Genomic DNA, 26,524 nt, shown 5'->3' with positions numbered 1-26,524 from the left:
AATATTTACCTCTTCTCCTTTAGCAATGATCTTTTTGTGAATGAGAGACTCTCGTAGTACAGTAGTGTCTACAGAGAGGAGCTGAAAAACAAGTCAGATGCTCATTAAGATTTCTACACGGACTAACAATTTCATTACATATAAAATACATAAAAAAGGGACACAACAAATATAAACCCATATACTTTTCAAGCAAAATACAGCTACGCTATTTATTCCCATAGCCTATTCCAATAATAGTTTTGGTTTAACTACAGCCCATTCTTACGAAATAAATATGTTTTATAAACTATTAGTAAAGTCTTGAATTTTATGATCATTCCTTCCACACCAGAATTTTGCATCTGATTGGGTTTAAAAAAAAAAAAAAAAAAAACTCCAAAGATGCACTCAGAGTTTCCAATTTATACTGAGATAATCAACATGACAATATTTAAGGTTGTTAGGTACTGGGTTGCAAATTGTTGGCCTCCCCCACTAAAAGGAGCATGAAAAAGGTTATAACTGGTAGAAAGTAATTATTTTCACAACTTCTATGTTAAAATAATTACATTTTAGTATATAGTCCTCAGCATATAGCAGCAGGAAAAAAACTTGAAATCAGTTTAAGTAAGGCTGGCTCAACACAGGGCAATTATTTACAATATCGAACAAAGAATTGACTATATGAACATAATGGTTGATGATCATAAAAATCTGCAACAGCTTTCAAAAGCTCAAGCAACTGTGATTTAAAAATTATTTGTTGTGCTAATCATAGCTGCCGTGTGATATAGCAGATTTTACAGCAACTCTAGAAAACTAAAATACTGTCTGACCTACTGCACTACCCATTAAAACTGAAGATAACCTTTAACTGCTGCTGTTAGCACCAATTCATACGTTCCCACATGTGTACATGGAAAAAAAAAAAAAAACATATTTTTTTTTGTTTAACTCTTCTCTAGTACTAGATATTCACATTGAAAACCTCCATCATTACTGATGGTCTGGATGAAGAGGAATTTTGACCTACATGTAAAATTCCATCCATATCTTGGAGCACAGTACAGGACACTGTACAGGCAATGAGTTCATACACCATGGGTTATAGGGGTGTACCTTTAGGTGATTAGCCACTGGCTAAGATTTATAGGACACTCCTCTTGAGCGCCTCCCCAATAACTCTACCCCTACATTGTAAGTTCTCAGTTCTGTAGAAAGCAATGCAGAGTAAATCAAGGAATGGAAGGGATGGTGCCCTGTACTTTAAAAGAAAAAAAGAATTTGCAGGAAAGCGAAAATTATCCTAATCTTACTGTAAAACGGAAAAAATAGGATTTTTGTAAAATCCTTTTCTCTGAAGTCCATGGACGGACACAGCATCTTTATATTCTTGACTGAAGGTTATGTTCCGTCTATTAGGAGAGTACTAGGCAGACATGTTAATAGTTAAAACATGTAATCTTTAGCAAAGCTGAACAGCCCCGCCCAGGTCATAACCCCATTTCACTGCAGTGAGCAGCTCAGTCAAAAAGCAGTACAAACTTAAAAAGGAGGGGTGGGTGCTGTGTCCATTAATGGACTCAGAGAAAAGGATTTTACGGTGAGTACAAAAATCCTATTTTCTCTTTTGCTCATGGACGGACACAGCATCTTTATATTCTTGACTGTAGGGACGTCCTACATGCAGTGTCAAAAAAACAAGGGGTGGGAACAGCAATCAAAAGTTAAACTTTACCCCAACACACCAGTGCTCCTCAACCGAGGAGTTGCAACATATTAAACCAGTGTTTCTCAACTCCAGTCCTCAAGGCGCCACAACAGATCATGTTTTCAGGCTCTCCATTATTTTGCATAGGTGATTTGATCAGTTTCACTGCCTTAGTAATTACCACAGCTGTTTCATTTGAGGGAAATCCTGAAAACATGACCTGTTGGGGCACCTTAAGGACTGAAGTTGAGAAACACTGATTTAAACAATCGCCTGCAAAACTTTGCGGCCGAAGCAAGTATCCGAAGATGCACTCGCATCAGCCTTGTAAAACTTAGTAAAAACGTGTGAACGGACGACCAGGTTGCCGCCTTGCACACCTGCGAGACAGACGCTTGATGTTAGAAAGCCCAGGAAGCACCAATTGCCTTGGTCAAGTGCGCCGTGACAGGAAAGGGAGGCACCCGTCCTTTCAGGGCGCAAGCCTAAATCACGATCTTGGGATGCGACTGCCGAGGACACAATGAAGTGAAATGTCCTCATATAAATTAAAAACCGAAACCACCTTCAGAAGAAACAAAAGCTGTGGGCGTAGCACCGCTTTGTCCCTATGGAGGACCAAGTAAGGGGACTTGCAAGACAAGGCCGCCAACTCAGAAACCCACCTGACAGATGTAATGGCTATTAGAAAGGCAACTTTCTGGGAGAGTGTCAGGAGAGGAATCCTGAAGTGCCGAGAGCACCAGATTCAAATCCAACGGAGGTAGTGGAGGTCGATCCGGAGAGGCCACATATCGAACCCCTTGAACAAAAGTGAGTGATCTACTAGTGAGTGAGTCGCCAAGGGTCGTTGAAAGAAAACAGCCAAGGCTGAAATCTACCCCTTAAATGGTGCCCAAGGCAAGTTTCTGATCCATGCCACACTGTAAAAACAGCAGGATCCTAGAAACCGAATACGTACACGGATGCCACCCCATCTCTTCACACAGAGATGTAAGCCTTCCACGTGCGATAGTAAATCTTCCGAGAAGACGACTTCCGTGTCCTCAGCCTGGTAGAAAATTACCGAATCCGATAGGCCTCGGTCCTTCAGCACCTGGCTTTCAACAGCCATGCCGTTAAAGCCAGCGACTGTAAAGCAGGATAAGGAATAGGACCTTGTGACAGAAGGTCTTCTCGCAACAGCAGTCGCCAAGGAGCATCCGCCACTAGCCTTACCAGGTCGGCGTACCAGGGACGCCAAAGCCAATCTGGGGCAATTAGAATCATCGGAATCCCTTCGGCCTCCGCTCTGTGAAGCAGAGGAAGCAGTTTCAGCAGGGGGAAAGGCATAAGTTAGCCGATACTGTCCCCACGGGGCTACCAACGCATCTGTCGCGTCCGCCCAGGGATCTTTGGACCTGGCCCCGAACCTCAACACCTTTCGATTGAGTCGAGAAGCCAGAAAATCTACGTCTGGTTTGCCCCATCTCAGGCAAAGGAGGTGAAACATCTTGGTGTAGTGACCATTCTCTTTGGTCCAATATCTGGGGACTAAGGTAGTCCGTTTGCCAGTTGTCTACTCCTGGAATGTATACGGCCGATAGAGCTGGTATGCTCCTCTCTGCCCACTGCAAGATGTAAGCGACCTCTGAAGCTGCCGCCACGCTTCTTGTTCCTCCTTGATGGTTGACATATGCCACTGCCGTGGCGTTGTGCGGCTGGATCCCGATCAAACGCCCCTGTAACCTCTGTGACCATGTGGAGAAGCACTGCCTGATCATTCGGAGTTCCAGAATATTGATCGGCAGGCGAGATTCTTCCAGCGACCCTGAGTCGACTGAACACCCCAGCCAGGCTGGCATCCGTCGTGATCACCGTTCCAGTGAAAAGGAAGGAACGACTTTCCAGACTGAAGAGCCGGAGAGCTCAACCACCAGACCAGGGAAGCTCTGACCTTGTGGCTCACCCGAATTTGACAATCCAGGGACAACGGGAACCTGTTCCATTTGGACAGGATCTCCTTCTGCAAGGCTTTGAGTGTGGAATTGAGCATACGGTACCGCCTCAAAAGGAGGCTACCATTAGACCCAAAACTTGCATACAAAAGCGGAGCGACGACCATTTGCGGGATGCCAACAGCTTCACCGCAGTCCGAAGAGTCTGCAATTTTTCTAAAGGGAGAAAAACCCTCGCCTTTGAATCTAGAATCAGACCCAGATATTCTAGGCGCTGAGTTGGTACTCGTATCGACTTCTGGAAGTTTACCAAATTCTAACGTTGAGAAACGGGAGTAAAAGAGGCTTGGTGACTGAGCCCTGGACAAAATTGTCTGCATTGTTGTAATATGTCCAAAGAAACATGACATAGATGCAGAGAAAACTGCTTTAGTCAAATAGGCCGCTTGTTGTGTGCCTGAAATCGTGCTAGAATCCGATGCCAAAACTGTGGTTAGAACCAGTTGTAGTGCAAGAGACATTTTGCCACTCTGGGGCTTAAGTGCTGTATGGGCCTTCAGCACAGCAAAATGTGGATTTGCATTTTGGACCAACTTCCTTTTGCCTGGGCTCTGCCATAGCTACAAAGGAGGATATTCTGCTGTGGGGTACTCACAGAATAAGGCGAGCGTGTCTAGAAGGAATACGCGGTAATCCAGGTCTAGACAGTCTTGTAATGAACCATCATGGCGAAAAGGTGGAAGGAAGTGCTCAACCCCCTCATATGGGCTGTAGGCAGAGGTAGCAGTAAAGTGTGCATCCATATTTTGGATTTGTGTGTGCCAATTTTGTACTCTTTGTGAGACCCCGTGTGGTTCGTTGGTTTCTCTTTTTGTTATGTACAATTCTTAAGAAAAAAAAAACCCCCAATAGATCTTAAAAAAATAAAAAATAAAGTGCGACCAGCGGTGCTTCGTAACACCTGGGCATCCAGCCGAGACTAAGCTCTGAGTGGTGAAGATTAAAGCACCAAGTTTAACAGTTTACACTACAAGTTGAATACATTCCACACAAAGCTCTGTTTTTACAGTAATGGTCAGAGATACAGGGTGACACCGTCTTAGCTGTCCATGACGCTGGACTGTACATAAGGTCCTGTCATGGTGGGAAAACCCCTAAAGGGGTCTTTAGGGACTAGGTTCAACAGCGAAAGGACAACAGCCTTGGACCTGTATGCATCCTGCAGCTGACCCAATGCTTTACACCAAGGGCACAAAGCAGCATTAAAGGCCATCTTCACAGCATTGGGTCCAAAGAACATGAAGATTAAATAAGAAAAAAAAATGTTAATCTATGGGTGCTTTTCTCCATGAAGGGGAAAATGTCCATCACCTTCAGATATTAGCACAAAATTAAGGATTTACGGAGCGGGGTACAATTAGAGGAGGTGCCATCTAGACCTTTGCCAGTGTCAAATCACCTGAAGGTTCATGTCTAGAATACATCGTGTACGAATACATCGTGTACGAATACATCGTGTACGAATACATCGTGTACGAATACATCGTGTACGAATACATCGTGTACGAATACATCGTGTACGAATACATCGTGTACTGTACCGTTAAGATAAATTAACTTCCCTTATAACTGATGTTGATCAATTTAAGCGTTGTTTGCACACGCTTCTGTACATAAAGTTAGTTCATTATCTTGGGTTCGGTGAATGTTTTTAGATAGATGAAAAACGATCATGTTTATGGTCAGCCTGGCATTTACAGATACACGGTATGTATTAAGGGCCAGTTCACACCAGAAGCAGTTCCGTTAAGTTCTGTGTGCTTTTTTTCTGCACAAAATGCATGCACAGTGTTTTCCATGTATTCCAATGGCTCTAGTTGGCTCCTGTTCACACCATGCAGTCAGATTTCGGTCAGTTTCTGCACCGGAAACTGACTGCATGGTGTGAACTAGAGCCAACTAGAGCCATTGGAATACTGTGCATGCATTTTTAGTGCAGAAAAAAATGCACACAAAACTTTACGGAACTGCGTCTGGTGTGAACTGGCCCTAAAAGTCAAGTGGAGATCAAAACAAATTCTGAGCAATACAATGTGCTCTATATGCAGTTTACTTTATGCCCATTCTTCCCATAACAGAAAACCTACCACCCCCATTTGTAAGCCCCCTTTAATCTAAAAGGGAGCGTTATACGCCAATAAATACAGTACCTATTTTCAAGCAGTTTTTATCTGGTCATATGATCTCCCGTGTCAGCCAGCAGCAACTGTAGGGGAGAGAGCACTCCGACAACTGCTAGTAAAGCCTGGAGCGGTGTCCTCACCCATTGGCTTTAATTGTCCATTCATTGTTGGCACTCCCTCTTCTCCCCTGAAGCTGTGCTGGCTGACACAGGGGAAATGGATCAAGTGACTGGACTGGGAGCCTTGAAAATAGGCAAGTATATACACCTTTCTTACAAAGGCTAGTTAGCATTGGTGTTGGGAAGAGGGAGGGGAGAGGGGAAAATTGTAAGACTAGTTTGCTGGAATTCCACTTTACCAGCATACAAAACATCTCTCACTTCCTGAACTTGTAGAAATAGTTGTGCACATTCTTTACAGCTTCCCTCAAATAGCAACGTCTGTTTTAGGTTTTCAAAAGCATGACTCTCAGAATCCATAACATTCTTGCACAAGCCCTGTTGAATGTGAAAACTGGATATATAAAATGTGGACATTCTCACCCTGGCGAGGTATTTAATCTGGTTTTCTGTTGTGACTTGGGCATGTCCATGCTCATCTGTGGCAAACTGCACATTTCCCAAATGTAGTACACTAGCAACAACGCTCAGCAATTCCTAAAAAGCATCAGAAGCAAAAATGTTAACCAATTTGTTACATTTGTTTAGTGGTTATGAACATAATTACCAACAAATTTTCAGCAAGACTTTTATAGGGTTACATACATGGTGTTGAACTTACCTCTATATCATCATCATTGAAGTTTATAATTGACAAGGCTCGCCTAACAACCTTCCAGTCATTTTTATCGTTGATTGAGCTAACCCTGGCACACTGACCCTACAAGAGACAAAAATAGTGCCCAGTTACAGGTCAGAACTAAATATATATGTGTTAAAAATAATTGCTAAAAGAACAATGGCACAGAAACTGACATGCGGTTGACTATGAACGGAAAGATTTCATAATGAAGCAAAAGCTCTACCAAACCTAAAAGTTATGACTATGTACCAATTCCTACCAGAAAAAAAAAAAACACCTTTTGGAAAAGGAATGAAGACATGGCTTACAATTAGGCTTATGTGAAATACATAAAATAAAATAAAAAAAAAACTTTCCGAAAAAAAAAAAAAAAAAAAAAAACATTTAAAAAGGATAAGTTCACATTTACAGAAAAATCTGTAAGGTGAACTTACACAGGAGCATTCTAATTAGTTGGCGCTGTCACATTAGAGGCGCTAACTAATCAGAACACCTTACAGGATTTTTTTTGGAAAGGTTACACTTTAAGAATTATGAACTTATCCCAGTTAGGGTAAAGCCTGGTACACACAATGGGAATATCGGAAGAATGATGAACCATTTTTCTGCATACTAGTCTCATATTGAAAATAAAGAGGTTATTGAACTTGCAAAAATTCTCAGACAAAATACAACTTCGAAAGTAATGTAATGTAGTGTATTTTTGGACTAAAACTGTACAGATTAACGGAACCATTGCACAATGTGGTATCGTACGAGAAAAATGTTTGCATTTATCCCTTTAGATCATTTCGAATGACTTGTTGCGATCAGCTCTTGAAAGCGGTGTACTAATGATCAGATTATCATACGATCGCTTAGAAAGCTGTATTCTTAATCCAATTTTCTTATCGTGTGTACTAAGCTTAAGTGTATGACTGGCTACATCAAAAGGATCCCTACAGGTCTAATAGATCTCTACAGATCTCTAGATCTCTACAGGTCTAAAACATTATTTTCCTATCATAATCCGCTTAATCAAGTGGCTCTTCATTTTTTTTTTATAAAATACAATCCCCCTAAATGTTCACTTTTCAATTTTAAAATCATGAAGTCAAAGCTATAATAAACCAAAAAGTTAATTTATCCACTTGCCGACTGCCTCATAGCAGATTTACGGCTGCACTGTGCAGAATCACGTGATTCTTCACTTCCCGGGAAGGGGCGCTAGTACGCCACTTCTGCTGTGATTTGTCACAGGAGAAGTCGGCCAGCACCCGTCGATCGCTTGGAAGAGACACAGGATGGTGCTTTGCCTATGTAAACAATGCAAAGCGCCATTCTGACAGGGGGGAAGTGATGGATTTTCTTTTCTTCCAAAGCAGGGAATAAAACTCATCACTTCCCTTAGTAAAAACACCAAAAACACTGGCTAGGCACATATTTAACCCTATGATCACCCTAGATGTTTAACCCCGTCCCAGCCAGTGTCATTAGTACAGTAACAGCGCATATTATTAGCACTCATCACTGTATCAGTGTCACTGGTTCCCACAAAGTATCAGTGTCAGAATGTCCACCGCAATATCACAGTCCCGCTATAAGTTGCTGATTGCCGTCATTCCTAGTATACAAAAAAATTAATAAAAATTTCAGTATATCACCAGTTTTCAGACACTAACTTTTGGGATATATTGTTTTTTTTTACCAAAAATATGTAGCACAAAACATTGGCATAACATTTATGCAGAAATGTTATTTATTTTTTTAAATGTATTTATTGAATACGGTTTTTGGAAGTAAAAAATAAATTTTTTCCCCCCTCAAAAATGTCCTTTTTTGTTTTTAGCACAAAAATAAAAAAAATGCAGTGGTGATTAACCACTTGACAACTGGGCACTTAAAGGGGTTGTAAAGGTAAAAAAAAAAAAAAATCCCTAAATAGCTTCCTATACCTTAGTGCAGTCCTCCTTCACTTACCTCATCCTTCGATTTTGCTTTTAAATGTCTTTATTTCTTCTGAGAAATCCTCACTTCCTGTTCTTCTGTCTGTAACTTCACACAGTAATGCAAGGCTTTCTCCCTGGTGTGGAGAAAGACTCTTGAGGGAGGAGGGGGCGAGCAGGCAAGTCAGGACACTCTACTTTGCAGATAGAGAAAGGAGCTGTATGTTAGTGGGCATCCTGACACTCCTGCCCGCCCCCTCAAGAGGCTTTCTCCACACCAGGGAGAAAGCCTCGCATTACGATGTGTAGTTACAGACAGAAGAACAGTAAGTGAGGATTTCTCAGAAGAAATAAGGACATTTAGAAGCAAAATCGAAGGATGAGGTCAGTGAAGGAGTGCACCAAGGTAAAGGAAGCTATTTAGGGAAAACATTTTTACCTTTACAACCCTTCCTAACCAGACCAATTTTCAGCTTTCGGTGTATTCACATTTTTAATGACAATTACTTAGTCATACAACACTGTACCCATATAAAATTGTTGTCCTTTTTTTCACACAAATAGAGATTTCTTTTGGTGGTATTTAATCACCTCTGGGTTTATTTTTTATGCGCTTTAAAAGAAAAAAAAAATACTGGAAATTCTGTAAAATTTTTTATTTTGTTTCTGTTATAAAATGTAGCAAATTAGTAATTTTTCTTCATACATTTTGGCTGGATCTGTGACTACAATTGTCACAGAGCAGTGCTGCTGCCACTGATCCCTCCCCTTCTCCTCTTACACTGTACCGATTGGTACAGAGAGGGGAGAGAGGAACCGGCGTCATGACATGATGCCGGTTTGTTTACAGGTGATCTCTCCGTCAATTGACGGAGCGATCGCGTGGTAAACGGCCGCTCTCAATGGCCATTTACCGTGATCCGCGATGCGCCGGGTCTTCTAGACCCCAGGGGGCGCAAGATTCTGGGAGGACGTCCATTAACGCCCTCCCAGAATAAGCCGACCACTCTGTAGTCTTTCGGATATGGCCCGGTCGGCATGTGGTTAAATACCACCAAAAGAAAGCTCTATCTGTGGAGAAAAAAATTACAAAAAAAAATTACAATTACAAATTACAAATTTTATTTGGGTACATCATTGCATGACTGCGCAATCATCAGTTAAAGTAACGCAGTGCCGTATCGCAATAAATGGCCCGATCATGAAGGGGAGGGGGGGGGGGGGTAAATCTTACGTAGGTCAAGTGGTTATAATATGTTAAATCACACTAACAAAAAGGTTTAATCAAAAGAAAGACTGACTTAGTAGAAGAAAAGTATGCTGGTTCAAGACCAAACCCCCTAAATTTGAGTGCAACATGTTCAGAAAGGTGATCTTAGCCTTCAACTGCTTGTCCACCGCCCGCTGTCAAATGACGGAAGACCCTCCTGGGTGGACGTCATATGATGTCGCGTCTTCTTAAGCCACTAGGGGGCGCGCGCACGTGCCCGGCAGCCGCGGGGCACCTGTGATTGCCCAGTAACTGTGCAGGACCGTGGATGTGTGTGTGTAAACACACAGATCCACGTCCTGTCAGGGAGAGGAGACCGATGGTGTGTCCCTTGTACATAGGGACAACCAGCGGTCACCTCCCCAGTCAGTCCCCTCCCCCCACAGTAAGAATCACTCCATAGGGAACAAGTTAACCCCTTGATCGCCCCCTAGTGTTAACACCTTCCCTGACAGTCATATTTATACAGTAATCAATGCATTTTTATAGCAGGGATCGTTGTATAAATGTGAATGGTCCCAAAAATGTGTCAAAAGGGTCCGATGTGTCCGCCGCAATATCGCAGTCACGATAAAAAAAAAAAAAAAAAAGAGAAAATCGCTGATCGACGACATTACTAGTAAAAAAAATAATAATAAAAATTCTATAAATCTATCCTCTATTTGGTAGCTGCTATAACTTTTGCGCAAACCAATCAAACGCTTATTGCGATTTTTTTTCCCCAAAACTGAAGAAAAAATGTGTTACAAAAAAAATATATTTATTATAGCAAAAAGTTAAAAACAGTGTGTTTTTTTTTTCAAACTTGTCCCTCTTCTTTTGTTTATAGCGCAAGGAATAAAAACCACAGAGGTAATCAAATACCACCAAAAGAAAGCTCTATTTGTGGGGAAAAAAATTATAAAAATGTAATTTGGGTACAGTGTTGCATGACTGCACAATTGTCAAAGTGTGACAGCGCTGAAAGCTGAAAAATGGCTTGGGCAGGAAGGGCCCGGTAGGCAAGTGGTTGAAGTCAAAACACTACACTTTAGACAGGCGTTTACATATGCTTCACGAATAAATGACAAAGCAGAGTTGTCAAAAAGGGGTTCATATGGAAAAGGGAAGAGGTTATAACCCTATACTGTAACATCTTTCATAGTACACTGTAACAACTTGTTATCTTTATTACAAACTGCATCCAACTGCTGGGAGTAAGAAAACCAGTGTAAGTTTTAAATCCCAACATGGAGCTTATGTAGGGTCTGCCCCAATGTGGAATCAAGAAGCCAATCACCAGACCCTCACACTAAGGCTCCCCATACTTGAACTTCTAGGTACTTTGCTCCTAGGGACTACACAGAGCCATGTATAACCAAGATAATACAAAACAAAAAATCCTAAGCAAAACATTCTATTTATTCATACTTTACATAGACTTCATGAACATATAGTCTTGTGATGGTTGCCTCTTGAACACAAAACCTTGTACCCCAAGGAAAGTGCAGAATGTGCAGCAAAAAAAAAGGCTGACCTTAATCAAGTACTGGTAATTTTGGGCATTTTTATCGAGCCCCAGCCTCCGTAGCAAATCCTCTTCTCCACCTTCAAGAAGCTGGTAAAAAATATGGAAGTTTCTCTCTCCATGGTTCTGGTGTACCACACGGGACTTTTCCAAGAGATAGTTTAAAATATGTCCACCAACAGGAGCTCCCTTATAAAAAAAAAAAAAGAAAAGTGAGTCATTATATCTGCGGTCACATAACAGTCCATTTCAGTTAAAAACCTTCTGTAGAAAAACATGCAAATGTAGCGCTAAGGTGCAAATAATGATGGATACACTAAATGAGTAATGTATATGATAAATCTAGTGAATGAGTATATAAATATTGTGTGAAAACACAGTTTCTTGAAAGTGAATAATAGTCCAAAATTATATATAAAAGTGATGGTGCTCCAATAATTCCAAACGTGAAACCAAAGAAGAAAGAAGCCGTCACCAACTGAAGAGAGGCTTACTGGAGGGATTGAACCCTAAGGAACGTATGTTCGAGAGGGTCAATCAAGCATGATGTAGATCTAATTGGACCGAACAGTGCTGCAGTTCACAAACGACCTCCAAATCTCCAAAATGATGTTACCCAAATGAAGAGCCGGAGAGCTCAGCCACCAGATTAGGGAATTTCTGACCAACCGGCTCACCCGGATTTGACAATCCAGGGACAACGGAGATTTGTCCCATCTTGACAGGATCTCCTTTTGTAAGATTCGAGTGTGGAATTGGGCATACGGTACCGCCTCAAAAAGGTAGACCCAGGACTCACATGTAAAAGCGCAGCAATGACCATTTGCAGGATGCCAACAGCTTCACCGCAGCCTGAAGAGTCCGCAGCTTGTCCGAAGGGAGAAAAACTCTTGCCTCCGAGTCATCCAGAATCAAGCCCAGGTACTCCAGGCGCTGAGTTGGCACCAACACAGACTTCGGGAGTTTGGTTGGGTACTGAACCTGGGCCTTGAGGTCCAGGATCGGACAGACCCCAGCCTTCTTTGGGACTACAAACAGATTGGAGTATGATCCCTAAAACCTTTCTGGCGACGGCACAGGAATTATCACCCTGCGCTTCAGCAGGTCCTGTACTGCCCCAAAAAAGGTGTCCCTTGCCAAAAGAAGATGAAATTTGGAGGGGGGGAAAAAAAAAATCTGTTTGGTGGACAAGAAAGAAACCATCTTGTACCCTGTTGAAACCACGTTGCCAACCCACTGGTGTGAAAGCAGGGAGGTCCACGACGCTGCAAACTTGCGAAGGCGACCCCCCACCCCGAGAGTCGGGCGGGGGCAAACCTTCATGCTGTCACAGATTTGTTCGCAGACGGCACCTTGTCTGTCTGGGAACAATTACCTGCGGGCCAGGGCGGATGGAAAAAAAAGTTTGAGCGGAAAAGGAGGGCCCTGGCCTACAGCGTGGCTCCTTACCTTCTCTAGATTGTGGGAGCAGCGTGCTCTTACCCCCAGTGACATTTTTAATAATGTCATTCAGCGAGGTTCCAAATAGCCTCTCTCCCTGGAAGGGCAAATCCGCCAGAGCATTCTTAGAAGTCTGGTCTGCGGACCAGCATTTTAGCCAAATCAGGCGACGTAGCACCACAGCAAATACTGAGGCTCTGGAAAGGGAGCTGTACCTAAGGCTGCATCGCAGACATACTTCAGGCCATGGACCAACTGGTCGGCCAGTTCCACGCAGACCGGGAAGCCTGTTGCTCTACCAACTCGTGGTGCAACCATTTTGCCCAACTCGGTAAGTGTTTGAACACCAGGGCCGTGGCCAACACTGGCCGCAATGCTGACCCCACTACCATGAACATGGAACGGGTCACCGCCTCGGCCCTCCTGTCTGCAGGGTCCTTAAAAGCAGGGGTCCCCTCTACCGGAGTCGTGGTTAACTTGTTTAACCTGGATATCGGGGATCCACATTCGGGGGAGATGTCCATTTTTCAGGAAATTCTCCTCAAAGGGATCCGTCATGCGTTTTGGGACCGAAAAAGCCCGCTGCGGCCGTTCCCATTCTTTGTATATAAACTTATCAAAATAAGTTATGTAGGGAAACACCTTAGCAGTGCGGGATGGCTTGTGGGACCCAAAAGGGACCGACACCTCTGTAGATGCCCCCGTCGTATCCTCCAATTTTAGGGTATACCCCACTACAGTGATAAGTGCTCCAACAAGCGCCCTTTCCTGTGATGACCCGGACATGGAGTCATCCTCACTGTCCGAATGGTCCTGATCCACCTCCTCTGACACGTCAGAACAGGGACCGTGTGCCACAGCAAGGCCAGAGTCTGAATCAGAGCTTTCCACAGAAGATGGTGGGGGAGTTTTTTACTCCCACTTGCACCCGCACAGTGCTCCCACCCTGGCAACAAAGGTCTCAAGGACCGCCGACAAAGCGTCCAGGGGCACCAGTTGCCATCACAGGGATGTCTGGGGAAGAAACGCCAGCTTCTGACGCCATGCTGACCCACACCGCCTGACACCCGTTAGGGACTAAAGGCAAGGTATATAAAAAGTCCAGCCTCCTAGCTGCTATCGACCGAGGGGCACCCCAGAGGACTCACCACCCTGACCCAGGTACTGCACAGCGCTGCCGTCCGCTCTTTCTCCTGCACTGCCTGTGTCTGAGGTGTTCTGAGCTGTTTGCCTCTAGCACTGGGAATAGCTTTCTGAATGGCGCAAAAACTAAGCCGAGACTACAAGAAAATGGCCGCCTCAGCAAAACAAGCGCGGGCTACCAGAAAATGGCCGCCCGCCGTCTCAGCAAAACAATTTGCGCGGACTACAAGAAAATTGATGCCGGGCTTTGTCAATATGACTGCCGTGAGGTAAAAGAAAAAGGCCGCGAACACGCTGATCCTCCGTGCGGAGGCATCCCAAATGGACAGACCAAAAACACCCCACTAAGGAGAGCGGACCTGAACACCCAGTGCAGCCCCCAGCCAGGACTCTAAGCCCCTCCTCCCGGTCAGGTACACAGCAGGCCAAGCCACCACAGATGCATGATGGGGAGGAGGGGAGGGACAGATGAAAGGGAGTGTAAGGGACCCCCTAGTCGACCTCCCCAGGAATGCCCAGCTGTTCCATCCTGCCGAAACAGGTGGAACCCTACTTGCCCATCCTGCGGGGACTGACTCATCACCTGAGCGGTACGGGGTGGCTGTTGGCCACGGCACACTGACTCGGAAAGTAGCAGCCTGGTCATATGTGTGCCCCAGGGCATATAGCTCACCGGCCACCCCTGGAGAAAACGGGACATGTCGTGGCCGACCTAGCGCGTAGGTAACGGTCTGCTCACGCTCAATGACCAGGCTGGGGAGACTACCAGGATCTAGATTATCCAAAACAAAGAGAATATTGCGCATACCAAAATAAAAGAAAAAAAATGTGTAACAGCTGCGTCTCAAGATGTCATACTACATCAAACAAATACATGGAACAAAAGGGAGTCGCGCTAAAAAAATAATAATATAATAAAAAATTGATAAATTACCAACGTGATGTAAATTGATACCAATATAGTGTGAACAACAATAAAAAAATAAGTGAAGACTTATATGGCATATACTGAAATCCTCATAGTGTCAATGCATCAGAAAAGTCCACAGTGCAGTATATGAAAAAAAGAGGGTAATGGGTTGAAACCATAAATACAGTCCCAAATAAAGCGTAGCAGCAGTGAGTCCCAAAAGGTGCTAGACACATCCACAGCGTAGTGATCGGTAACAGACAGGAGACCTCCACCCACGAGTAACACTGACTCTTACCGCAAATCAATTTTTAAACAGCATGAATAACAGATATCCAATCTCCACTGCAGGAACAAGATTAGTCCTCCGTCCAATGGTGAAGCCTCAGTAGCGAATAATCCCCACTAGTACCAGCCCGATGCAATACTCCAAAACATATGAAGAAACCAAGGAGAGCACATAGTGTGATACTGTATGGAGGTTTATTTGTATAAAAGCAGATTGGGTACTTACATCAATCGAAGTAAAAACAAGCATATAAAACACACAGCCGGCCGGCCTGTACAGGAGCGTGTGCCCGGAATATCCGGGTCCTCACACGTGTAACGCGGTGACGTCAGAGCGCCGCCTCCCGACGTTTCGTCTCAACAGGGACTTGTTCACTACGCTGTGGATGTGTCTAGCACCTTTTGGGACTCACTACTGCTACTCTATATTATCCAGCCTGTCACCCAGCCAGCTGTTGATAGTAGATCTCAGGATCAAAAATAGTAGAACAAAATCTCCAGGACCAATGGTACCAATGGGAGCCAGGTCCTTCTATGCTAGGCAGAAAAAAACTGAGCTGCTGGCTGCAGTGTGAGGGGTTATAGCCAGTAGGACCGCTCCCTGGGCAGTACTGTTCAGCTTTGCCGTTACATGTTCTGCCTAGTCCTCTCCTAATAGAAGGCATATAACCCTAAGGTCAAGTTTAAAGGAGCGGTGTCCGTCAATGAACGAAAAATTATCACACAAGGATGATAAAGAGGCCCGGTGTGACTCCAAAATGTTGCTCATGTATGATAGGATCTTCTTGATGTTTAAAGGAAAGGTTCAACAGTTTTTTGGATGCAACATGCTCCCAATTACCTGCCTACCACTGCCAGAGCCCCTGTCCCTGTGACAGTGGGTGGGGTTCCCAACCAGCTGTCACAATTAAAATTAGAGTACAGATTTGTGAATGAATAAACTACGAATCCTATCTGTCACTGTGAAAAATGGCTTGTACAAGTGTGCCAATCAGGCCATTGATACTTCCTACAGCTTTGAAACTGGCGGTACACATAGAAAGGTCCAAGAAAAGTGGATTGCACAGCTCTCTACAGCCGACACTAGCCAACATGGTAACATTTTATCATTTATATATTTTTTTGTGTTTTTAGGGTATAAAAAAAAAAATATCATATTCTTGGGGAAAGAATACTTCACCACTGGGAGGATGGCATGTAAAATAAGTTGGATTAGGGTAGGAAAATGTTATGTAAAAAATAAATAAAACAGCAGATTTATGGTTGACTTTTAAAGAAAAAAAAAAAAAAAACTCTTGTTGATGTGGACTTGTAATTACAAACAATTGGAGATCTACTTTCACTGCTCAATTGTCTGCATTAGGGTTTCACCACTACCACTTTAAGACAGAGTACAAGTAATTATACTTTTTTTGTCATGCAACAGTAGCACCAATAATGCAGCACTGATAGGTGGCACTAATGAGGCGTGGACCGTGTCGGTATTTTTTTGTTTTTTTTACAATTTTATTTTTTACAATTTATACAGACACCCAACATCACCCCTTTGAGACAGGGAAAGTGACCGAGGACACAGATTCCCCAGTCCCTTTCTCAGCAGCCTCAGCTGCACTAAAAATGAAGGGACAAGAGACAGCAGCTCATGTTCATAAACTGAAGCAACGTAAACATAGTTTACTATGCTCAGTTATGGACACAGCCAGAAAATGAAGGAGCTCCTTCCTCAGCTCTCCATCCTGACAGATCTAGGGCAGGGGGGACTGGAAGAGGACAGCTGACATTCAGAGTATGATCGGTGCGGAGGCTGTTACAAGTACTGATCTCCCTGTATAGATTTAAATTAAAGCGGCTGAAAGCCGCAGGATGTAGAGGAGGTGAAGCGGCTGTCAGCTGCTTTATTGAAATCTTTACAGGGAGATCGGTGCTTGTAAAGCCCCCCGCACCGATCATCCCCTGACTGACCAGGTATCGGATTAGGCGAATGCTCGGTATCGTCACCGATACTAGTATTGGTTCAACTCTAGTCTGCATTACATATGACCTGTGGAAGAAATATATTTACATATATCCTAACTAAACTGCAGACACTTTGGAGGTTGCAAAGGTAGTCATTAAATGAAGAGGGCTGCTGGAAGATGAGAGAGATCTGGAGGATAAACTCAGGTTTATATTGTGAAGAGGTCGGTTATAAACATACAAATACTTGTTCAAGCTACACTAACCTTGTAATCAAATTGCACATCCATATATTTTCCAAAGCGGCTGGAATTATCATTTCGTAAGGTTTTTGCATTGCCAAATGCCTGAAAACAAAAATCAGAAAATAATTCTGAGACAGTCAGAGTTATACATGAAATATATAAAAGCAGGTTTTGCTGCTGCTTAGATCAATGCAGTAAATTCTGTTCTCACAAGGCTGCTCTGTTTCCACGGCAGCAAAACATTTATAGAACCACACCTTCCATTGACACCTGGAGATGAGGCAATTTATTCTTTATCAGCTTCTAGGAAGTTTATTTTCCTTATCAGTCTCTCACCTCCAAAACAGGATTGGACTGCAGAAGTCGATCTTTCACGGTCTCCACCTGGTCACTGACGGGACACGTCACAGCATAGTACTGTAGGATTTTCTTGCTGGCCTCAGTCTTCCCAGCCCCACTCTCACCAGATATAAGAATACACTGGTCTTTCCTCTCTGTGCGCAAGGAGCGGTAGGAGTTATCTGCTATGGCATATCTAAAGAAATGAAAAGAATAAACCAGCCTTAAAAAACTGATTTGACTATTTAATACTATAAAATAAAACTTTAGGTTGAACTCCAGACAAGCAGCTAAAAATACAGTTGCAATACATTATTTGCAAAGGTTTTTACCTGTCCTAAGACTCACAGGTGTGTTCAGCCTGCCTGATTCAAACACTCCTGCAAAACAGCATAGCCCAGGCCTGGACCTTTACTTTAGTGGCAGCACAGCTTGGTTAAGAAAATTAGGATCAAATCACAACTCTTTCTTGCTGATAGAAAAATTAAACAGATGTACATTGAGATCTTTACTGAGCTCATCAAGCTCGTTCCTGATGTCAGCAGGTTTATTGTCCATACATGCAGCAGAGCCTCACTGGCCCTTCATATCAGCCTTTGGTAAACCCCTGTACAGTATCGGTCTGGCAGAAGACAATTTTGGGTAATTAAGCTAGTTAATATACCTTTAAAGATTTTTTTTTATTTTTATGAAATACATAACTGCAATGGTGCATTTTTTTATTCTGCCTAAAAGATTCACAATGTTTTTTGTTTTTTCCATACGACTTCCAGGACAAGGTTATGTGCTACTTACTGTAAACCATAAAGAAAGAAAGCAGCCATTCTGGGTTAATGCCTAGCCTAGAAATTCATATTAAGCTCTGCTAAAGAAATATAGACAAATCTAACAAGATGTTAAAGCATTAACAGTTGATTCAGCATTCCTTAAAGGTGTGCCTTCTACTCGGTCTGTAGCTATATCCATTTCTCTATGGAATAGTTTGATGGCCTAAATATAGAAGGCTACAGATTTTGTGTGTTCTATATTAAATAGGACTGTCTTATAATTATATCAACTTAAAGCTTAACTTCAGGCAAAAAAAAATAATAAAAAAAAAAAATACCCTTGCAGTGGGGCTCTCCCTACACTGCAAGGGTTAAATACTTGAGTAACGTATTCCTCGTTTCGCCAGGAGTTTATGTTCTTCCCCCTCTCCGACGCTCTGAGTTGTGGGCGGGCTTCTGGCAACTTCATTAACAATGTAGGACTGCTGGCCCTGCACTGTACATGACAACATTAAAAAGTGACCATGACGGACATTAACTTCCCTACACTTGCACCCTCCCCCAGGTGTCCCAGTTGGAGGCGCCCATCACCGAGGAATGAGTCACAGAGGCTCTGGCACTGCTCCCCACATCTAAGGTGCCCGGCTTCGACGGACTCCCTCTCGAGTTCTATAAGCAATTCGGCGAGATCCTCATCCCACGACTCTGCCAATTATACACGCACATATTCGATACGAGCTCCCTTCCGGCGTCCATGGGCGAAGCCCTAATTGTACTCATCCCCAAGCCGGGCAAGGACCCCTTGTTCCCAGAATCATATAGGCCCATCGCTCTCCTTCAGCTCGACATCAAAATTATGGCCAAAATCCTAGCCTTGCGCCTCAACAAAGTTACCCTCAGCCTCATACACCCCAACCAGTCCTGGTTTATGCCAGGCAAAAATACGGCCTTTAACCTTAGACGGCTCCACATGAACCTCCAGGCCCAACACGCGGATGTGGGCTCCAGGGTGGTAGTCAGTTTAGGTGCCGCCAAGGTGTTAGACTCCGTCGAATGGAGCTACTTGTGGGAATGCCTCCGCAGATTCGGCCCAAAATTCATCAAGTGGCTTCAACTTCTCTATCAGTCCCCCTCGGCGCGTATCCAGGTCAATGGCAGGGTCTCCACCTCCTTCCCTCTCTCCCGTGGCACACGCCAGGGTTGCCCGATCTCACCCCTGCTCTATGCCCTGGCAGTGGAGCCCCTAGCCATAGCTCTTAGGGCCCACCCCAATATTAGAGGCCTTCGCTGTGGTCGGCTGACCGAGGTCGTTGGCCTCTATGCCGACGACATGCTTCTCTACCTTGCTCACTCCAGGCGGCTCTCCAGGTTATCACAGCCTTTGGGATATACTCAGGGCTCCGGATAAACTGGACTAAGTCCCAAATCCTCCCTCTAGACACGGGTGCCCCCACTGTCGACCAGGCCGCGCTCCCCTTGGTCAGAGCAAGCACCATTAAATACCTTGGTGTCAATGTTTCCAGGTCCCTCTGACTACACCACCCTCAATGTTGAACCCTTATTCGCCCTACTAAAACTGAAAACGCAGATATGGTCCCGTCTCCCCCTAGGGGTAATGGGCCGGATCAATCTGGTCAAAATGATCCTTCTCCCCAAATTGCTTTATGTTTTTTGGCAGGCCCCTCTCTACCTCCCTCCACGCATATTTAAAGCCATGGAGGCCATCCTCAACACCTTTGTCTGGGGCTCCTTCCGGCACAAATTGTCCTGGCAGGTCCTGAAGTGCCCAACCGGCTTGGACGGCGCCGCACTCCCTGACTTGTTCCTCTACTACATGGCATCCCAACTCTCGCACCTCTTCCACTACAACCATTCCGACAGAGACCGCTACTCCGCCCTGGTCTGCTTGCGTGCCCCAGGCCCGCTGTGCCACTCCTTCCAGCTCCTGTTCTGTGGACCCCGCGGCCTGCCTGTGGCCGGTGATGAAGGGCACATGCTGTTTCATCACTGCAAGATATGGAAGCTTGCCATGCGCTTCGGCAGGGCACCCTCTCCCCACTCCCACACACCCCTCTGGGACAACCCCCTCCTGCCCGAACTTACTTCTATCCCCGACCACGGCTTGTGGATCGACAAGGGCGTTATTTACTTGTCGCAAGTTGTGGCTCACGGATCGGTCAGGTCATTCCAAACACTCAAGGACAACTTCGTGCTACCCAATCACATGTTCTTCCGCTTCCTTCCACTCCAACACGCACTCAACACGCAGCTCGGTAACTCTATCCCAGCCCTCAAGGTCCCTTTGCTGGTTGACATTGTGTCCGAAACAGACCACAAAAGACTCATCTCCCAACTCTACATGTACCTCCTGCAGCCCTGGCAACCACCACTGTCTATCAGCTGAAATTCAGTTGGGAGCCTGACCTGGGCGCTGTGACTGACGAAGACTGGGATGAAGCCCTGACCAACTGTAAAACTGTTTCCCCCAAACTCTCTGACCGCCTCACCCACCTGTTTATCCTCCACAGGTCGCACCTGATGCCTTACTGCATCTCTAAATAGACGAGACCACGACCCCAACTGCCCCAGCTGCGGCCACCCCAACGCCTCCTCCTTCCACCTGCTCTGGCTTTACCCGCCCATACAAGGGTTCTGGGCCCAGGTGGTCCGGTTCCTCCATGACCGCATGGGCTCCCCCGTGTCCCTCTGCCCCCGTCAATGTGTGCTGGGGCTCCTCCCACTCCCTGAAGGCGAAAAGTACTTAAATATATTTCTGCAAGAAACATTATTCCTTGCTAGGTTGCAGGTCGCCAGGATGTGGATGAGGGGGGGCTCCTCCCACTCTACAGCAATGGATCAGAGCTGTCAACACTACTCTCCCCTACAAAAAAGTAATGTATACCCGCAGGGGCTTCCCAAAGAAGTACAATAAGATTTGGGATAGGTGGCTATAAAAGACTCCTCCTCCACGTGTACTGTGGAGGACTAGATGTGGTCCCGCCCGGTAAACACACGCTCCTCTCATGGACTTCCCTCCCCCTCTGACCCCCTGTTGCTTTGGTGCCCCACAGCCCATACCACGTAAACACTTTCCCTCCTCATTTTTCCCCCTTTTTTTTTTGCATGTCCCTGTGTATGTTAAATGGATTGATTTGTACTTGTAGTGCATGTTGCACTTATCACTCGTCTGTTCATTTATTCTCTATGCTCAATAAAAGTTTTTTTTTTCAAATCAAAACAAGTGACCATGACTATCGGAGCCCCAAAGGGAAGCATCTTCACAGGGCCAGTCATACAGCCGAGAATAATCCTGCAGGGGCAGGGAATAAGGCAAGTATAGTTACTTTTTATGTTCCCCCTAAAATCAGGGGTCTCCAGACTTTATAAATGAAGGGCCAGTTTACTGTCCTTCAGACTTTAGGAGGGCTGGACTAATGGACGCCATAGGCAGTAGAAGTTGCCCCAGCATCAGTGTGAGTAATTAATGCTTCTGACGAGACGGTCAGTGGGAATAAAAAAAAAAAAAATTAATTGTACCCCCATCATTAATGTAGGGAATGGTGCCTCATGGTTGGTGCCAGGAGGAAGGGTGCCTGGTGCCAGGAGGATGAAGAGTGCTCCAAGGGCAGGGCAGGACTTAGGGTGGTGGGGGCCCCTGGGCTTGAGTCATTTTCGGCCCTACCTTCTATACATTACTTTAAATAGAACAAAATGATACATACACAAGCTATGTATTAGAGCTACACAATTCTGGATAAACTGAGAATAAAAATAGAGATCACGATTCTGAAGTAAACCCCTGGCCGATTTTTACAGTTTTGTTTATCCAGAATTGTGTAGCTCTAAAACATAGCTTGTGTATGTGTGTATATATATATATATCCCCCAAAAATGAGGCCTGCAAATACCTTTTTTAGGATGGTTTCGTTCTCTGTATTTCTGGGTTTCTCAAGTGCCATTTGTACTGCTGTTATGAGATTCAAATTAGGACGTCGCTTCCGCCCTTACTGTGTCCCTGTCGGTAATCTTGCGCATGTGCCGTAACCATTCGTTGCTGTGTCTGCGGCTGCCGTTTTCTTTCACTCCCCTTTTGTGACGTCTTCTTTAGTCACACGGGGGAGGGTATCAGGAAGAGTGGAAGGAGCTAAACTCAGCGAGACTTCTCCTCTGTGCTGGACAGAGGGGAAGTTTTCACAAACTGCATTCCTGCAAGCTTTAATTGCCTGTTTAGAGGGGCTAATGAGCGCAAGCGCGGTGACGTCATGCAAATGATCAGCTGCCTGTGTTATGGGCTATTTTTTAAGACAATGCTGTGTCCGAGGGTTTACATTACAACCACTTTAAATGATTGGCATATTATTGAAAAAAATTAAACGTAAGGGGCCCCCTATTGGGCGGGGCCCATGGGCTTGAGCCCAGTCAAGCCCAATGGTAAGTCCGGCCCTGTCCAAGGGCCAGATAAAGCAAAGGGCCACAGTTTGGAGACCACTGCCCTGGACAAATCAGGCATTTAAACTAGAGGTGCACCGAATAGAAATTTTGGTGCCGAAACAAAAAATGCAGGATGTACTAACGAAAATTACGGTTTTGAAAATATATATATATATATTTTTAAATAGAACCGTATAATATTCGACTTTGAATATTATACGGTAATATGAATTAATTGGCACGTTTAGTGCAAGAAAAAATGTATCCCTTTAAATTCTTTATATGTCTTCACAATGGTCCTTTGCTCCTTCCTCCCTAGTGGTTAAAAATCCTACTTGCTGCATCTGGTCAGTTAAAAAAATAAAATAAAAAAAACTGCACCAAAAACACCACCTGGTTGAAATGCATGGGAAACGCAGTAAGAACACATCAATAAACGCAGCCATGTTACGTTTTGTATGTGTTTTTTTCATCACATGACAAAGTGTAAAACTAGTTATAGACAGTACAACATATTTTACAATCTCCTTTAGGCAGGCCATATATGATTTTCTTTCTTCCAACACAGGTTGCAGGAAACAAAATTGCTTGATTCCCCCATCAATACAGTCAATGTTGATGGGGGGATCCCTCAAGGAGCAATTGTATTCTCCATGTGGGGGGGGGGCACAGGGAGCCTTCCCTGCCGGGAGAACACAGTGACTATTGCTAGCGGCTATAGTCTACACAGCCTATCAATTTACAATTGCCTTAAGATTTGTCAACAACTATCATATATAATATAAGGCCGTATCTGGTTGGATGCAGCTTGAAGGGATTGCCATGATAGGTCCTCGCAGTACATAAAACGTTTGATCTTTGTGAAAAAGCCTTGTAGTGGCTTGAGTAAGTGACAGCACTAAAGATGGCCAGATGAATGAGCTGATCATTGCGCCATCCAGCAACAGCAGAAGTAAACATTCCTAGTCAACTTATCTTTAGGAACTAGTAAACGGCAGGTTGTAAATTCTTCAGCCAAGTGTTGCACATAAAGTCTGACACACACTGCAAATCCTTGTGCCAACACAAACAATGTTGGTGCAGCAACCTCCCCCGTTGTGCTGTTGTATTCCGACAGATGCCCCCCCCCCCCCTCCACACAGAATACATTGATCAGCGATTGCAGCCATTGACTGAAAGCACTTATTGGCTACTGATTTTCCAGTATGTCCCTTCGCCAGTCGGACAGACAGCTGTACACTGACTAAAAGTTGTCCAGTTCCTGCTGCTCAATTTTTGGCCAATGTGTTCCCAGCTTAAAAAAAACCTTAACATCCACAGGCCATGCAATCTGGGTGATCGCATTAATACGGACACCGATTCATGTTGTCTATGTTATTAATGCAATACTGACGTGATATTAACCACTTGGCGCCTGCCTGCAATGTACTGCAGGCGAGTGGCTGCTGTAGGCAAAGCAATGTACTTTTACATCACTGCCTACTTCCAGGCTTAGGGCACGCACATGCGAGCCCCCTGCCCAGCTCTTGCTGTGATTGTACACAGCAGGAGCCTGCCAGAAAGTCCTGGCCATTCCCAGCCAGTGCCATTAGTACAGTGACAGTGTATAGTATCACTGTATTAGTGTGACTGGTGATGTCAATGGCAGTTAAGTAGTTAAGCAGTCCCCCCCCCAGTTACCCACAGCACTATCACAGCCCCATTACAAATCGCTGATCACTGACAATTTTTTTTTTTTTTAAATGGATAGGTCTCTGCAGAAAATAAAAAATGTTTTTTTCAACATCTTTTGTCGTTAAAGCGGAGTTCCAGCCATTTAAAAGTCAGCAGCTACAAAAAGTGTAGCTGCTGACTTAATAAAATCGGACACTACCCAAGGTCAGGGGGGAGTCGGGCGCCCTGGGTGCAAGGCTTGCTACAGGGGAGACCTCAGTGGCGGACTTATAGCAGAGAGTGGCTGCCCTGGAGCACCTTCAAGATGCACATATTGACGCTGCCACGATGCTACAACTCCATATGGAAGAGATGGAAGACAGAAGTAGACGAAATAACCTTCGTCTGCGGTGCTTACCAGAGGCAACGGGCCACAGACAGACACCGCCACAGCCATCTTCCGCAGTCTCCCGGGGGACCCACTTCCTCCGAGGATGGAGTTTGATCGCATCCACCGAGCTTTGGGGCCGAGATCTCAGGACCCTAACAATATGCCTGTGCACAGCTCCCCAGGCTTCGGTGGGGCGGGATGGGTCGGGGGCGTCGCTCTATGACCTGTTTCAGCTACGCCCCCACATAGGAAGGCACACCCCTTGGCCATTTTGGCTGAGCTGTGCTAGAGTACGAAGATAGACTGCCATTATCTGTCTCCCCCTGTTTTCTTCTGTGTGTTTTCTCTTTCTGGTTTATTTTTCTCTCCCTTTTACTGAGCTTTGTGACCTACCTCTTTCCCCACTCTCCTCCCCTCCCCCCCTCTCTTCTCTCCATCCCCCACTCCTCCCACGGGCCCTGTTAGTACCCCCCCTTCTCCCAAGCGGGTTGAGGATGGACGACCTTACAGTATACTCCCTTAATGTAAAGGGCCTCAACACCCCTGAAAAGAGACGGATGCTGATGGCTGATTTAAGGAAAGCGCGGGTGGACGTAGCATTCCTCCAAGAAACGCACTTTAAAGGTAACCGACTACCGGTTCTCAAAAACAGATTCTTCTCCACGGCCTACCACTCCACCTACAACTCTAAATCTAGAGGTACCACTATTCTTCTGTCCAGTAAGATACCATGGTCCCTTCGGGATATGCTAGTAGATGGGGAGGGACGTTATACGTTCAAAGGCTCGATTGAAAACACATTACGGACGTTTGCAACCATATATGCCCCAAATGTTGGCCAAGACTCCTTCGTACGCCGGGCTCTCTCGAAACTGTCCCGCTTTTGGGAAGGCCAACTTATCCTAGGAGGGGAATTTAATGTCCCGCTATCCCCCAGTGTCGACACGTCCTCGGCAACATCCTCTCTGTCGTCCAAAACCCGCAAACAAATAGTCAGGGATCTCCGTGATGCACAATTGATCGACGTATGGCGTCTCCAGCACTCGAGAGAACGAGATTATACGTTCTACTCCCCCCCCCGCCCCCACAAACTATACTCCAGGATAGACTATTTCCTCGTACCACACGGTTAACTACATGCAGTGCTGAACTCCTCCATAGGGCTTCGGACTTGGTCCGACCACGCCCCTATTACCCTGACCCATAGGCTCTCGGATCAACACTTACGCAGGAATCGCTTTTGGCGGTTAAACGAAAACCTCCTACAGAACCCAGAAGTGCTGGAAGAGGTTAACAGGGAGCTAAGATTCTACTTCCAAACAAACACAGAGGTGGACTGCACCCCTGGGGCAGTGTGGGAGGCGCACAAGGCGGTTATCAGGGGAATCGTTATAAAACACGGCTCGCGCATTAAAAGGGAAAAGGGGGGAACAGCTGAAAAAGTTGTTAGCGGATCTCCACGAGGCGGACATGCGACATAAGAGCTCCCCCGACCCCCAAGGGGAACTGTCATTTATTCGCTCCCAAATTAACGAACTCCTCAATTACAGGGCCAAAGCTGCGCTACAGAAATGTCGTCTCGTATCTTATGAGTCAGGAAATAAGTGTGGGCGGATCCTGGCCAGGGCGGTCGCAGACTTGAAAA

General features: G+C 45.0%; 1 protein-coding gene across 5 annotated transcripts in view; it reads right to left on the bottom strand.

The window, feature by feature from the left end:
- The window catches only part of MYO1C (myosin IC), a 248,027-nt gene that overhangs the window by 84,374 nt on the left and 137,129 nt on the right, over positions 1-26,524 (bottom strand). For all 5 annotated transcript variants that reach the window (XM_040338393.1, XM_040338396.1, XM_040338394.1 and 2 more), the window contains exons 4-9: positions 17,635-17,833; positions 17,320-17,400; positions 11,326-11,505; positions 6,594-6,692; positions 6,356-6,469; positions 10-81 (exon numbers count right to left, since the gene is read on the bottom strand). In XM_040338393.1, coding sequence (XP_040194327.1) covers positions 10-81; positions 6,356-6,469; positions 6,594-6,692; positions 11,326-11,505; positions 17,320-17,400; positions 17,635-17,833 — 745 coding nt within the window. The remainder of the gene's footprint in view (positions 1-9; positions 82-6,355; positions 6,470-6,593; positions 6,693-11,325; positions 11,506-17,319; positions 17,401-17,634; positions 17,834-26,524) is intronic.

This window comes from Rana temporaria, chromosome 2 (genome assembly GCF_905171775.1).
Source record: "Rana temporaria chromosome 2, aRanTem1.1, whole genome shotgun sequence".
NCBI lineage: Eukaryota > Metazoa > Chordata > Amphibia > Anura > Ranidae > Rana > Rana temporaria.
This window is presented reverse-complemented; position numbering and strand designations above follow the sequence as displayed.